Raw genomic sequence first — 14,001 nt, 5'->3', positions numbered from 1 at the left:
GGATTCTGCTGCTGCTGCCGCTGGTCTATTGTACAAGTATAGAGGTTCTGTGAAGCTCGGCCAGATAGAGCGATTTGTAATAACATACACTCCAGCTGCTTCAGCTGCTCCAACTGCTCCAACTGCTCCAACCTCTGCATCCTTGCAATCACACACCCAAGAATTCAACATCAATCAAGATGGTGCCGAATTCCATGATGATCTAACGCAGAAGAATAGCTCTCTGAATCTTGAAGACTTTGACCAGTCGTCATTTTGGGTTAGAATCAAAAATCTTGAGTTGTTGCCATTAAAGGCATTTTATTTGCTTGGACCATATATTTTATACTGTGATATTAGAAATCCTGGTTTTGGTCATAATGACTTGCTAAATTATATCACTGCTGATCAGCCTAGGTTTGAGCCTAACTTGCATCCCAATCAAACAATGATTCACGAATTATCTTGTCACACAATTAAAAAAAAATATGTTTGGGTGATCGACATCGTGTCTCAAATAATATTTTCCGATTCTGCTTCTGTTTCCTTTGAGATTTTGCTTTCTAAATCAAAAGAGAAATTGCATTCATTTTTGAAGGTTGATCATCAAAATCACTTTATTAAAAACGGTCTACTAACTATCGTAAAACAGGATACTTTTGATTTGTGGAATTTGCCTTTACCAATAAAAGAAAAGCCATTGCATTTGGTGCTATTAACTCATGGTTTGCATTCAAATGTTAGTGCAGACATGTATTATATTAAAGAGCAAATCGATAAAACTAGCTCGAAAACAGGCGAAAACTTAATTGTCAGAGGTTATCCTGGAAATATTTGCAAAACTGAAAGAGGCATCAAATATCTTGGTAGTAGAATGGCTGAATATATTATTAAGGATATATTGCCAAACCATCTGAATATTGATAAAATATCATTTATTGGACACTCCTTAGGAGGTTTAGTTCAAACATTTTCAATAGCGTACATTGAAAATAATTACCCATGGTTTTTTAAAAAAATTAAACCAGTTAATTTTATTACGTTGGCATCTCCATTGCTAGGAATATTAAATATTGATCAACCATCATATATCAATATAGCTTTAAGTTCTGGCATGGTTGGCAAAACAGGAATGGATCTAGGTTTGAAATTGACTGAACTAAATTCTACTACACCATTGTTATATTTATTACCAACTGGGCCTGCTCATAGAATATTAAAAAAATTCAAAAACCGAACAATCTATGCAAACGCAATTAATGATGGAATTGTGCCTTTGAGAACTAGCGGGTTATTTTTTTTAGATTACGATAAAATTACAATACCAGTTGATGAAGACAAAAAAAACTTGCTTTCAAAGATTAAGACTGAAAACGAGATAGATGTTGGAAAAGAAGACAACTCCGTTTTCAAAATAGATCCATTGGAGAGCTTCAAGCCTTTACAAAGTGCAGTATCATCATGGATCTTCCCTCAAAATCCAGTTATTTTAGATGATAAAAGCAACATTCCTATCCTCGAAAATTCAAGTATAAATAGTGGAATTGAATTACCAAAAGCATCAATGATTGAAAGCGCTGCGTCTATATTGTTTCTGCCATTACCTTCTAAAAAGTATTTAATGGATCCTAAAAGTCGAGAAAATTGCATAATTCATGATGAATATTATACAGAGGAAATTGTTAATGAGTTACTCAAAAAATTGAACGAAAAAAAAAAAATATTAAAAGAAAACCAAAAAAAAACTAAAAGTATTACTTTTTTTAAAGATATCAATAATAATAATGGAACAAATGGACGGAATAAGAAACATACAATAATTAATAGCAGAAGTTTGGAGAAATTACTGAAAAGCAGCACTTTTAATAGAAATCAAAACAGTAAAATTTATAAAAATAACGTTTTTAAAGACATTGATTTTAGTAATTTAGAAGAGCTAGAAAAAACAATTGCATTAAAATGGCACAAAGGAATGACATGGAGAAAAGTATTGGTTAAATTGAAACCAGATGCTCATAATAATATAATTGTGAGAAGAAGATTTTCCAACGCCTACGGTTGGTTGGTAGTTGATCATTTGGTTAACAATCATTTTCAAAATGATTATAATAATGATTCTGAACCCGAACCCGAACCCGAATCCGAATCCGATTTTGATACTGATATTCCTACTAAAGAAAGTCTTGGTGAGGTTTGTAAGAAGGTTGATAATAGAGAAAGCCAAGCTAGTTTTAATTTTCAAACAAGGGATTTGAGAGAATTAATTCGTGATAATCAAGTTGGTATTAATAATTTAGGAATCAATCACAGAGGATTACTGAAACCAACAAGTGCACATTTAAATTTTTCCAAGAGTTCAATATCATTACAGACAATGTACAGTAATGCACTGGATTCAATAGATTTATCATCAGTGTTATCCGATGACAAAAAACAAAAAGACGTAACGACAGAAAATAAAGATGATACCACATTGGAATGGATCAACGATACCAATCATAAAAAAATTGATGCTCCAGGAATATTCGAATTGACACCAACAGAATTGCTATCTAATGTTTCTGAATTCATTGAAATAATCAACAGCACAGCTAAGGAAAAATTCAACAGGTTGAGCCAATAAATATGGGAAAATTGGGATAGCTAATAATGTGGATATTGTGCTTGATAGTCTTTGCAGTAGCGTCGATTTGATTGGCTGTTTATGGAAACAGTATTTTGCTTATTTGTGTAGATGTAGGATTTTGCGTCATTCCGGATAAATAAACATTGGTTAAGCGTTTCGAATACAAAACACGAGATTTACGATATTGAAGTTTTTGAAGCTTTACGGAAATGGCCGAACCTAACCGAACCAAATCAAGCCGAACGGGTATATCAATAAGTTTTGATGGAAAAGGGAGAAGGTTGATGTGGTTGTGATTGTGAAAGATGCTACAATAGCTACTTGTATTGCTTTATCAGTTTCAATATGGGCCAGACAACTTCCTCACCAAAGATCACACCCCAAGACAAAGCAGTTTTACAGCTTAAGTTGCAGAGAGATAAGCTTGAGCAATATCAGGCCAGTATTCAATCTGTGATTGATAAAGAAGTCTTAATCGCTAAAATATTCTTAAAGAAAAAAAACAAAGAAAGAGCTTTGCTTTCGTTGAAAAAAAAAAAGTATCAAGAGTCTTTACTAAATCAGTCATTTAACCAACTTAATAGCTTGGATGAGTTAATATCAACGATTGAGTTCAAACAAATTGAGAAAAATATTTTTTATGGTCTCACGCAAGGTAATTTAATTTTGAAAAAATTAAATGAAGAGTTAAATATTGAAAAAATTGAGAAATTACTAGATGAAACCGACGAGAACATTAGTTACCAAGAGGAGGTTTCTACTTTGTTAAGTCAATCCATTACAAATAAAGAAGAAGAGGAGGTTAACCAAGAATTGCTTTCTTTGGAAAGAGAGGTTTTAGGTATAGATAAACAACAATCGGTAAATGAAGAAAGTAAAGACGAATTAGAAAGTTACAAATTGCCTCAGGTCCCAAATACTGCAATTCTAGATGATGTCTCTGAATTTGCCAATGGTAATCAAATTCAAGCCCAAAAACGTAAACAAAAGCTGAAATTAGTTGCTAACTAATTTTTTTAACCTTTATAAACTTTAAAAATTTTATTTACAGACAATATTAATATATATAATTTGGACTTAAAAAACAATCAGATTGCATTTTTTATGAACACTCTACTTTGTGATATTTGTTATTCCTTAGGTATATTTACTTTTTTGGTTTTATTTTTGTTTACTTTTGTTTGGTGTTTTCTTTTTTTTTCTTTGTTTGATTTTTATATTATATAAAATATTCATGATAATCTTTTACCAAGCTTTTTATTCTCATTATCATGTTTCTCATTATTTTTTTTATCATTTTTATCATTTTTATTTTTAATCTTTTTGTTTATTATTATTTTCAACTTCAAGTTCTTTTAACAACTGGTTTATCTTATCTTCTATTTCTTTTTTATTTATTTCACTTCTTAAACTGTCCAATAAATTTCCATTCAAAAATTCGTCAATATTATATGCAGAGTATCCACATCTATGATCCGTTATTCGGTGTTGTGAAAAATTATATGTACGGATTTTATCACTTCTGTCAGTAGTCGACACTAAACTCAACCGATCTTTTTTATTTTTGTTTTCTTCAGCTTTTTGAGAAATGTTGTCTAATCTTTCTCTTAATATCCGAAATGCTTTGGCTTTGTTTTTGTGCTGTGATCTTTCATCTTGGATTGATACAGTTACACCTGTAGACAAATGTGTTAGTCTAACTGCTGAATCAGTTGTATTAACATGTTGACCACCTTTACCACTTGCTCTCATTACATCTATTCTAACTTCTCCCGGTTTGAAAGTGCTCTCAGGGTCTTCAATTTTTTTTTTTTTCTTTTCAACTTTTTTATTTGAATCTTTTGGTAAGACTATAACAGCAACAGTTGATGTGTGAACTCTGCCTTTATTTTCTGTTTTTGGCACTCTCTGAACTCTATGAACTCCACTTTCATATTTTAAAAAACCGTAGGAATTTAAGGAGTTAATGACTATTTTACCTTCAATTAAACCATTATTAGATTGATTAAAAGTTTGAGATAATATCTCATAATGTAATTTATTGATTTTTGCATAATTAATATACATGTTAAATAAATCTGAAGCAAAAATCATTGCCTCTTCCCCACCAACACCCGGTCTAATTTCAATCAAGCAAAATTTCTCATCATCAGGATCACTTGGTAAAATTTTTTTTTGCAAGAGTTCTATGAGACAATTATTATTTGGATAAATGTCATTTAATTCTTTTAGGCACTCGGATATGAGTTCGGGATCTGTTTCAGTTTGAATCATTTCATTCAATTCAAATATATTAGTTTGTAATTTCTGGTACCGCTGAAACAATTCCATCATACTGGATAACTTGGAAAACTGTTTTTGCTCATCGACGGATAGTATTTCTCCAGAGGATAACCTATTTTGCATACTTTCCAAATCCTTTTGGTAAGACTCAAGTTTTTTGAATAAAGAAGAATTGAGTTTATTTAGTCTTAAGTTCACTTCATCAACATTCAACAAGCCGGCAGCTTCCAGCTGTGGTGACAAATTTGAAGATGGTGGTGTGGAGAGAGATGAATTTGTTGAGTACCAGAATCGAGTATCGGTAGAGATATTTAGTCTGTCCTGTGCCAAAACAGTCCTGGAACCAGTGATGAAAACCAGAAAAGCCCTAGCTGACCCCAATCTCAGTCGCAACACAGACCCAACCACCAGACGAATCATACTGCTCTTGCAACTGCTGCCACAGAACCATCTTCACCATCTCCACCTTCACCATCTCCAGCACATTCAAAACAATACCGCCCGTTCCGCGCTGCACGGATGAACAAAACCATGCTTTCCACCGTCTTTCCCTTTTAATAACACGATATAATAGCAAAGTGAACTTCAACAGCTCTTCTGATCATTGCTGTTGTGCAGAACATCAAGATGTCTTTGATTGATGCCATTGGGAATCTCTTTGAATCTTCTCTGGAGCTTGATTTGAAGCGTATTGCTTCCATGACCTCGCATGCACTTTCTCAAATCCATACCATCCCCATTAAAAAAGCCATTAAACAAGATATTGGTGCAGATGTTCAAAATAATCAACATTTAATCGATATTCCTGAAAATTTTAATTCACAACTGTTATCTTTGCCGGATTTGAAATTTTTACGAGATTTATTGAACAATTATAATTCAATTTTGCTTGAACTCAATTCCATTGAAATCCCTATTTCTTATTCGGAAACCATTGATATTACTGATATAGTAGATCAATTGGACGCTGTTAAACTATCCATTTACAATTTTAATCATCTGTACTTAATTATTAATGCCGAACATACTGCAAATTATGCTTATTTAAGCTTGAAATCTGTTACGACATTGGTTAAGACTTTACTTTCAAAAGTCTTGTTGCTAAAAAATTTAATATCAACCTTTTTATCTACCTTAATTAATCAAGACTTATCTTTTCTGCAACATTTGGACTTTTTAGCTATTTATAACATCAATAAAAATTCAAACTCTATGGAAATCGTTATAAAAAATTTGGTTCATCTACTTGACTTGCAATTAATTATTACTAATGTTAATACTAATGCTGACACCGATCCTTATTTAATTGATTATTCTGTGAATTTGTGGGCAATTGAAATTTTACTAGATCCCATAATTTTAAATTTCGTTTATCATTTTTTCAATGACCAGAATCAAGCTTTAAAACTAAATAATATTCATCAACCTGAAATTGCTTTGAATTTTATTATAAAAAGTTTTTTTAGTGATTCAAATTTATTGAATTATTTATTGAAAAATTTTTCTTGTATAATCAAAAGCTCTTATTTGAATCGAAATAAAAGGCTTGACAATATTAATTGTAAGTCTATATTTCTCTGGGAAATCTTCAAAGTTATTATCAAACTACTAAAACAAAAATTTTTAAATGATTTAAGTTTTAACAAGCTGTTAATAATAGCAAATGATGAAAAAAATTATAAAAATATTGAAAACAGAGCTTTTGGTCATTTAATCTATGAATTGATTGAGTTTGACAACTATTTTAACAGCGAGTTTAATTTCTTATTTTTAAATATAAATACGAGTTATAAACTTTCTAGAAACCAAGTTTCATTTAATGAAGATAATAAATGGGTCGGTTTAACAGGTGAAATATTTAATAATCAAGATTATTTTAAACAATGGATTATTTTGGAATCAAAATTTATCAAAAAAAGGTTTAATTCTATTATGAGTGAAAATTATTTGAAAATAAATTATGAAATTTTTAAGAAATCTGATTTGAAAACAACTTATTCATCTTTTAGTCTATACCTGCTTATTTCGAACTTGTTTAAAAAGTTTTTTTTGAATAATAACAGTTTATCGTTTCTAATTAAAACAAAAATTTTTGTTGAATTAATTCTAAAAAATTTATTGGATAACTATATTGTTAATATAATTTTAACGAAATTGATTGAATTTGAAAAAATTAAGCTAAGCAATTCAAACATAATTGGATTAAGTAAAATTATTACAAGTTCATTTTTAAAATCAAAACCTGCTGATAGTAATACTGATTTCAATGATAAAATACATGATGATAAGGACAATGATGGAAACTACAAGGAAAAAGAAAGAATGAAAGATCTGAATAAAAAGGAGGAAAACTCTTTTGAATTAAAAGATGATGGAACATTAGAAGAAATTAAGTTATTGTGTTCATTGTATGGATCATTAAAGTATATCAAATTAAATTTGAAAAAGTTAAATGAAAGTGAAACCGTATTTGGTGAAATTTATACTAAAGTAATTCAAATGAATGATTTAGAGTTAAGGTTAACTACTGAAGACGAAGACGGAAATCTTAGTGAAGATCATTCTGAAATAGAAAACGAAAATTACAAAGAAACATTAGACTATAATATGGATCAAAGTAAAATTACAAATTACAATAACGACTTTAATGATGAGAAAAAAATTGATTATGATGAATTTTTTGGCAAAAACAAAAAAAATGAAAAAAATAAAGTAATTGAATATTATTTTGAGAAAAGTTTATTAAAAATAGATGACTTAAAATTGTTAATTGTAACGGAAAACATTGATGAAGAATTTAGTGAAAATAATTTGATTAAGTTTGAAAGCAGTATATTAAGTAACATTATAATAAAGTATGATCAATTGATTTCAAGATTATTGAAAGATTTAGATGAATTTTTGAAAAAAATATTGAAAATTTATTTACAAGATTATTTGCAAAAAAAATGGGAAAATGAAGAAGTTGAAAATGATGTTTTTGATACTAAGAATATAAAAGAGATTTTTTATGAGGCTAAAAAAATTGAGAAGTTTGAAGATTATATCAAAGTTGGATTATTTAAAGAGAATAGAGTTATTAGTAATAAAATTTCAAATGAACTAATTCAACCAATTTATTTTTTAAGATTAAATTTAAATTTCATTCGGCATCTAATTGGAAATAAAGCCAATTTTGAAGATAATAAAATTGAAAGCGAGATCAAAATCGATTTATATGATATTAAAAGAAGATTAATTCATAATTTGAAATATTATTTTATTGAGTATATTTTTCGAATTCAAGTTTTTAGCAATAATAAAAGAGATAGAATATTTAAATGTAATCGAATAAAGTTTGATTTTTTAAAACTATTTGAAATTATTATAGACATTTTTGACAGTGATATTAATGATTTAGATGAGAATTCAATGGGTAAGAGAAATGGTAAAATAGATTATAGAAGGAAAGAGATGACAAGTGAAATCGATCACAGAAAATATGAAAAATATGCTACAAATAGGGATTTTTGTGAGGTTATTGATCACTGTAACATATTGATGATAGATGAAAAATCAATTCGGGAAATATTTGTTGATAAAGATACTGATAAAGATGAAGAAGAGTACACCGATTTGTTTTACAGAATAAGAAAAGACTATACCAAATATAATGCGATCAGAAAATATTTCAACATTAAGCTGTTGAGCGATTCCGAAATCTTTGATTTGTTAAGTAGAAAGATATAGAGCACTAAATTGTAACATTTTATTTTTAGATTATTCTTTTTATACCGATAATACTTGAGTTACGGTGAAGTGCAGTATTATAGCGAATATTTCATAATAAGATGAAAAACAGGAAAAAAAATAAAAAAATAAAGAAATAAAGAAATAAAATGAAGAAATAAAATAAAGAAATAAAATAAAGAAATAAAATAAAGAAATAATCATGTATATGGATTGTTTAATAAAAATTGACCTACAAATGTAAATATATAATTTTCCATGTTAGAAATATTGATTTTGCTAAATATTGAAATTTGAATTGGTGTTAATGATGTTATTATATCTGCTAGCCGATATTTTTATGTCGTCTTTGGAATTAGGACCATTGGTTGCATCGATTGATACTTCTCTCTTAAACTTGTTCAAGTTTGGGTGAACAAATTTTATGTCATACTCTTTTAGTATTTCTGAAAATAAAAACTGTTTATCCAATATCAAGATCAAAAATTTATTAAAAATTAAATAGTATAATAAATAATCAATTAGCGATAGCTGTAAAATGGCTTTCAACAATACCGACCAAGATATAGAAGATAAGTTAAGTAGGTAGAAACAATTGATGGGCGAGAATAAAGAAAACAAGATTAATTGATATTTTAGGGGATTCCAGATTTTTAATTGCCAATTATTTGTGAGTGAATTGAATTGCAATGATGGAGTGTTGATATTGGATGGTTTGGAACTAGGATTTCTGGTTAATAGGGTATAAAGTTTATTCGATTGATTGAATAAAAAATATGTGTTTGAGATAGAAATCAAGATTATTAAGGTGATGATCAAGTTTGATAGCCATAGGAAATATTTATTCAATTTATGAAGCAAAGGATAATTGTCATTGTAACTTTGAAAAAAAGTGTTTATGTTCAAAAGAGATAAATCGTTAAAGTCATCAAGGTGTTTAGAATTTTTCGAAAACAAATCAGAGTATTGGTAATTATTAGAGCTCAAATTGCCAGATAGTTGTTGACCATCATTGGAATTATAAATCTGGTAGATTCTGCAAAAAAAGAACAAGGTATTCAAAAAAATGCAAACAGATTTCAAGTAATTATCAACATAGTATTCAAGATCAATAAGACTTAATTTTTCATTTAGCTGAAGATATAAGTCAAACGGATAATTTTTGATTCTAACAAAAATTGACTGTTTTCTGATGATTTTCTTTTTGTTCTTCTGCTGATTGGATCTGCTTTGAAAAAAATTCATTTAAAATAATGCAACAACTATAAGGATAAATTCCAGCAGTAAATTATAATAATAGTTGGTGGCAGCTGTGGTAATTGATGGCAATTGGTGGTGAAACAGAGAGTAGCTAGGTGTAATTGAGCAGAATCAGCAAGTTGGTTTTAGAACTTCATTGAAGTGGATGAATCTCCCACTTCTGCAGGGCAACTGTCCCATATTCCTGGAATGAGCCAAAGCAGCGGCTCCGCGAACCCACATCTCTGGCTTCACTGTGCACCTGACCTCTGAGCGGGTCCCGGCGCGCTCAGAGACCCGTGGATGTGTTAAGTTCCGCTCTGCTACAGCCTCTTCTGCCTCTTCTGCCTCTTCTGCCTCTTCTGCCTCTTCTGCCGCTGTTTCTGCTGTTTCTACTGCTGCTGCTATTGCTGTTTCTGGCTGTCACCACATATTCTAATTGCAATGGAAACGTTGGAGGTTCATTCCAAAGATATTTTAATCAAGTGGATCAATGTTCCTGACAACTCAACTGTCCACTGGCAAGTCAAGCCTTTGAAGAAATCTGTCAATTTTGCTGTTTATAAATCTGTGAAACTAAACCATTCAAACAGCAGTAACATTGCACTTAATAAGGGTTTTGACGATGTTGGCTTTTTGCCCAATGAAAAAGATAATTTTATTGAAAAGGACTCAGATCGCATTTCCATCTCCAACACCAGCTTTTTAAAACTTCCTAGTTCCACTTTTTCAGGCAGAATAAGATCGAACTCAAAAGCATCCACAACTTCAATGTTTCTCAATGGTGATAATGGGTTTGATGGTGATAATATTCCTTTGAATTCCGAATTCTCCACTAACCAAAAAAGAATTAAATCTCCAAAGTTTTCTTTATTACAAGAAAAATTGAGAAATTCAAATTTAAAATTATGTCAGTGGTATGGTAAATTGTTGCCTGATGAATTGGTTTCGGGTCATTTTATTGTATCCTCTTTAAATTCATCCCAATCCTCTATTTCTTCTTCTTCTAATAATAATAATAATAATAATAATAATAATAATAATATTAATATTAATAACAATAACAATAATAATATCAACTCGCTATCTCCTGGAGTTTATGCTTTTATTTTTGATAATACTTTCTCAAAAAGTATTTCAAAAAAATTGAAATTTAATCAATATATTTCTCCCAATGAATATTTAGACCAAAAGCCAACCTTTAATACTGAATCATTATTTCAAAATAAAACAAGGTCTTCTTCAATTAAAACACTTAGTTTCCCTCCAAATTTTTTAGATTTAAACAACTCAAACACAAATTTAAATTTAAATTCAAACTTAATTGACCAAATAAATTTGAACCATCAAATAAAAGACAAAAAAAATATACTAACTTCAAAAAATGGTCAATATATTCAAGGTTATTTACTTAAAAAGAAAAGAAAAAAATCTCAAAAGAGTTATCTGAAGAGATTTTTTTTATTAAATTTCAAACATGGCATTTTAAATTATTATTTAAATGAAAACTCAAACATTTTAAGAGGAAACATGCTAATTAATTTGGTGGAAATTATTGCAATTAAAAAAAAAAGACAAATTGTAATTGATAGTGGTGGTGAAATTTGGCATTTAAAGGCCTTAAATGATTATGATTGGACTGTTTGGGTTTCTGCCTTAGATGTCATCAGATCAAACTCAGTAAAAAACATCATTAAAAACAACAATAATATCAATAATATTAATAATATTAATAATAAAATGAATTTTAAAAATATTTTGGGTTTATCCTCAAATAATCATAATAATTTATTCCATAGTGGTTTTTCGACTTCTTCCCTTGATAAACTTGAATTTGTTCAAAATCAAATTGATCTGAATAAGGTTTTAGTTCAAAATTTACTTGATGCTTTAAACACAAAACATCATCGTTTATTGTCCCATACCCATTACAATAAAATGCCTTCAACCTCTTCAACCGAGTTGATTTCTCCAATCTCAGCTCTTAATTTGAATCATAAAAATTCATCTGTATCTTTAATTTCCATTCATTCTTCAAATAGTGCTACTAATAATAACTTTCGTAAAATTCAAAGTCATAATATTGATCAAAATATCAACAATGATCTTAGAAATACAGATATCAATCTTTCTCAATCTTCAGATCATACGCCTCGTCCAAGAAGAAAGTCCGTTTGGAGAAGAAAAAAAAGTTATAATGATGATCCCAAGATTCAAAATATTTCTTCACAAAAGTTTGACACCAATAATATCAACACTAGCTCTTCTAACATCTTTAATAAAAATGAAATTTCAAATGATAGTTCGAACAGTTTTGAAAATGAAACATTTGACTTAACTTTTGACTTAACTTTTGAGATTTCTCTTTGCAAAAAGTTGTATATGAAATTAAATGAGCTTAATAATTCTGTTTTTGATTTGGTGATTGGTGATTCATCTAAAAAGGATAGTTCAGACGATACTAAGTCAATTTCAACTTTGACAGTAAACAGAGAATACAATACTACAAATGATCTTGAAAGAGTGTTATCAAGGAATTCTTTATTTTCCAACGATGAGTTTGTGGATGCAAATGAGTATTTGGAATCCGTCAAGTCTAAAGATCAGGGAGTTATTTTAATTGATGATCAAAATCTCGAATATGATGACGGTGATCTTTCTGATGAAAACTTATTGGTTGATGATGAAGATGAGGATGATGATATTATTTTAGAAAATAATAAAGAAAATTACTCAAACCAAGCTTTGACCAACAAATCAAAAAACAGCATTTTGGAAAACAATAAAAATAAAAATAAAACTATCTTTGATAATCAAAAAGCTGAATTTTTAACAATATCCAAGAAAGATTATCTGGAAAAAAAAGAGGCTGAACCTTTGGAAATTGAAAATGACCTTTACCCATTACCTATTTTGGGTTCTCCAATAAAAAGAAGATATGATATTCCTGAATATATTTGCACACCACCAAGTCTTTTTCAATTTTTAAAAAATAATGTTGGGAAAGATCTAGCATCAATTGCAATGCCTGTAACTGCTAATGAGCCATTGTCAATGATTCAAAAATTTTCGGAAATGTGCGAATATGTTAATTTGATAGACAAAACAATTGAAATTAACAATACAGATGATTTTGGTGAAAGAATTTTGCGGATTGCGACATATGCTGTGAGTTATTTATCATCAATGAGAATAAAAGAAAGAAGTGTTCGAAAACCTTTTAATCCCTTGCTTGGAGAGACTTTTGAACTTGTGAGGGATGACTTGGGTATCAGATTTATTTGTGAAAAAGTTTCTCACCGGCCACCAATTATATGTTTCAGGATTGAAAGTAAACACTGGAAGATTGATTATACCGTTCTCCCAACTCAAAAATTTTGGGCCAAGAGTGTTGAGATTATCAACAAAGGAGAAATAAAGTTGAAATTTAATAGATCTGGATTGGTCTATACCTGGACCCAGCCGACAACAATGATTAGAAATATTATTGCTGGGGAAAGATATGTTGAACCTGTAGAAACCACTACAATATACTGTTCAAATGGTGAAAAAGCATTGATTGAATTCAAGGCTGGAGGTATGTTTTCTGGCAGATCAGAAGAATTAAATATCAAGGCTTGGGACTCAAATGGAAACCAACAACCATATATAGTTAAAGGAACATGGACAAACTCTCTTGTTTTAACTAATGACTTGGGTGAAAACAAGTCTAAAAAAAATAAAAAGCAGAACATTTTTGAAAAAGAAGTATGGAAAGTTGGACCTACTGTTGATAATTGCAAAAAAAAATATGGGTTTACATTGTTTGCAGCACAATTAAATGAAATAACTTCTATTGAGAAAGGTTATTTACCACCAACTGATTCAAGATTGAGACCTGATCTTAAATTGTATGTTGAGGGAGATATTGATAGGGCACAAGAAACCAAATTGGAATTAGAACAACATCAAAGAGACAGAAGAAATCAAAACCAAGAATTTCCTCCTAAATTTTTTCGAAAGGTCGGTAAAGGTGACAGTGCTGAATTAAATTGGGAATTCATTGATGGTGAGAAAAGCTATTGGAATCGAAGAAAGAAAAGAGATTGGAGTGATCTACTTCAATTATACCCGGCTTCCTCTACAAGCTAATAGTTAAAAATGGC

At 29.6% G+C, this 14,001-nt stretch overlaps 6 protein-coding genes across 6 annotated transcripts; 4 read left to right on the top strand and 2 right to left on the bottom strand.

Moving 5' to 3' along the window:
* Positions 1 to 16: 16 nt before the first annotated feature.
* ROG1 (putative lipase ROG1) lies at positions 17 to 2,086 on the top strand (the record flags this gene model as incomplete). The annotated part of the gene is made up of 4 exons (XM_020189893.1): positions 17 to 76; positions 215 to 1,306; positions 1,409 to 1,730; positions 1,914 to 2,086. Coding segments are annotated over 4 exons (1,647 nt in total), but the record flags the coding sequence as incomplete, so codon positions are not given.
* An 864-nt stretch (positions 2,087 to 2,950) lies between these two features.
* Positions 2,951 to 3,616, top strand: VPS20 (ESCRT-III subunit protein VPS20; the record flags this gene model as incomplete). The annotated part of the gene is made up of 1 exon (XM_020190745.1): positions 2,951 to 3,616. The coding sequence occupies one exon, from the start codon at positions 2,951 to 2,953 to the stop codon at positions 3,614 to 3,616; it is 666 nt and encodes a 221-aa protein (XP_020045899.1).
* Positions 3,617 to 3,919: 303 nt separating this feature from the next.
* MRF1 (Mrf1p) lies at positions 3,920 to 5,493 on the bottom strand (the record flags this gene model as incomplete). Its single annotated transcript, XM_020195104.1, has 2 exons — positions 3,920 to 5,209; positions 5,473 to 5,493. 2 exons carry the CDS (start codon positions 5,491 to 5,493, stop codon positions 3,920 to 3,922), a joined length of 1,311 nt encoding a protein of 436 aa, XP_020045898.1.
* Positions 5,494 to 5,515: 22 nt separating this feature from the next.
* On the top strand, positions 5,516 to 8,617 carry ASCRUDRAFT_71544 (uncharacterized protein; the record flags this gene model as incomplete). The annotated part of the gene is made up of 1 exon (XM_020191961.1): positions 5,516 to 8,617. The coding sequence occupies one exon, from the start codon at positions 5,516 to 5,518 to the stop codon at positions 8,615 to 8,617; it is 3,102 nt and encodes a 1,033-aa protein (XP_020045897.1).
* A 210-nt stretch (positions 8,618 to 8,827) lies between these two features.
* On the bottom strand, positions 8,828 to 10,186 carry ASCRUDRAFT_14632 (Nur1/Mug154 family protein). The gene has a single exon (XM_020189235.1). It carries the CDS (start codon positions 9,860 to 9,862, stop codon positions 8,897 to 8,899), a length of 966 nt encoding a protein of 321 aa, XP_020045896.1. The 5' UTR covers positions 9,863 to 10,186; the 3' UTR covers positions 8,828 to 8,896.
* Positions 10,187 to 10,300: 114 nt separating this feature from the next.
* Positions 10,301 to 13,987, top strand: OSH3 (oxysterol-binding protein related protein OSH3; the record flags this gene model as incomplete). The annotated part of the gene is made up of 5 exons (XM_020190744.1): positions 10,301 to 10,426; positions 10,721 to 11,114; positions 11,214 to 11,692; positions 12,323 to 12,506; positions 12,582 to 13,987. 5 exons carry the CDS (start codon positions 10,301 to 10,303, stop codon positions 13,985 to 13,987), a joined length of 2,589 nt encoding a protein of 862 aa, XP_020045895.1.
* Between the last annotated feature and the right edge of the window lie 14 nt (positions 13,988 to 14,001).

Source organism: Ascoidea rubescens (assembly GCF_001661345.1).
Source record: "Ascoidea rubescens DSM 1968 unplaced genomic scaffold ASCRUscaffold_11, whole genome shotgun sequence".
NCBI lineage: Eukaryota > Fungi > Ascomycota > Saccharomycetes > Ascoideales > Ascoideaceae > Ascoidea > Ascoidea rubescens.
This window is presented reverse-complemented; position numbering and strand designations above follow the sequence as displayed.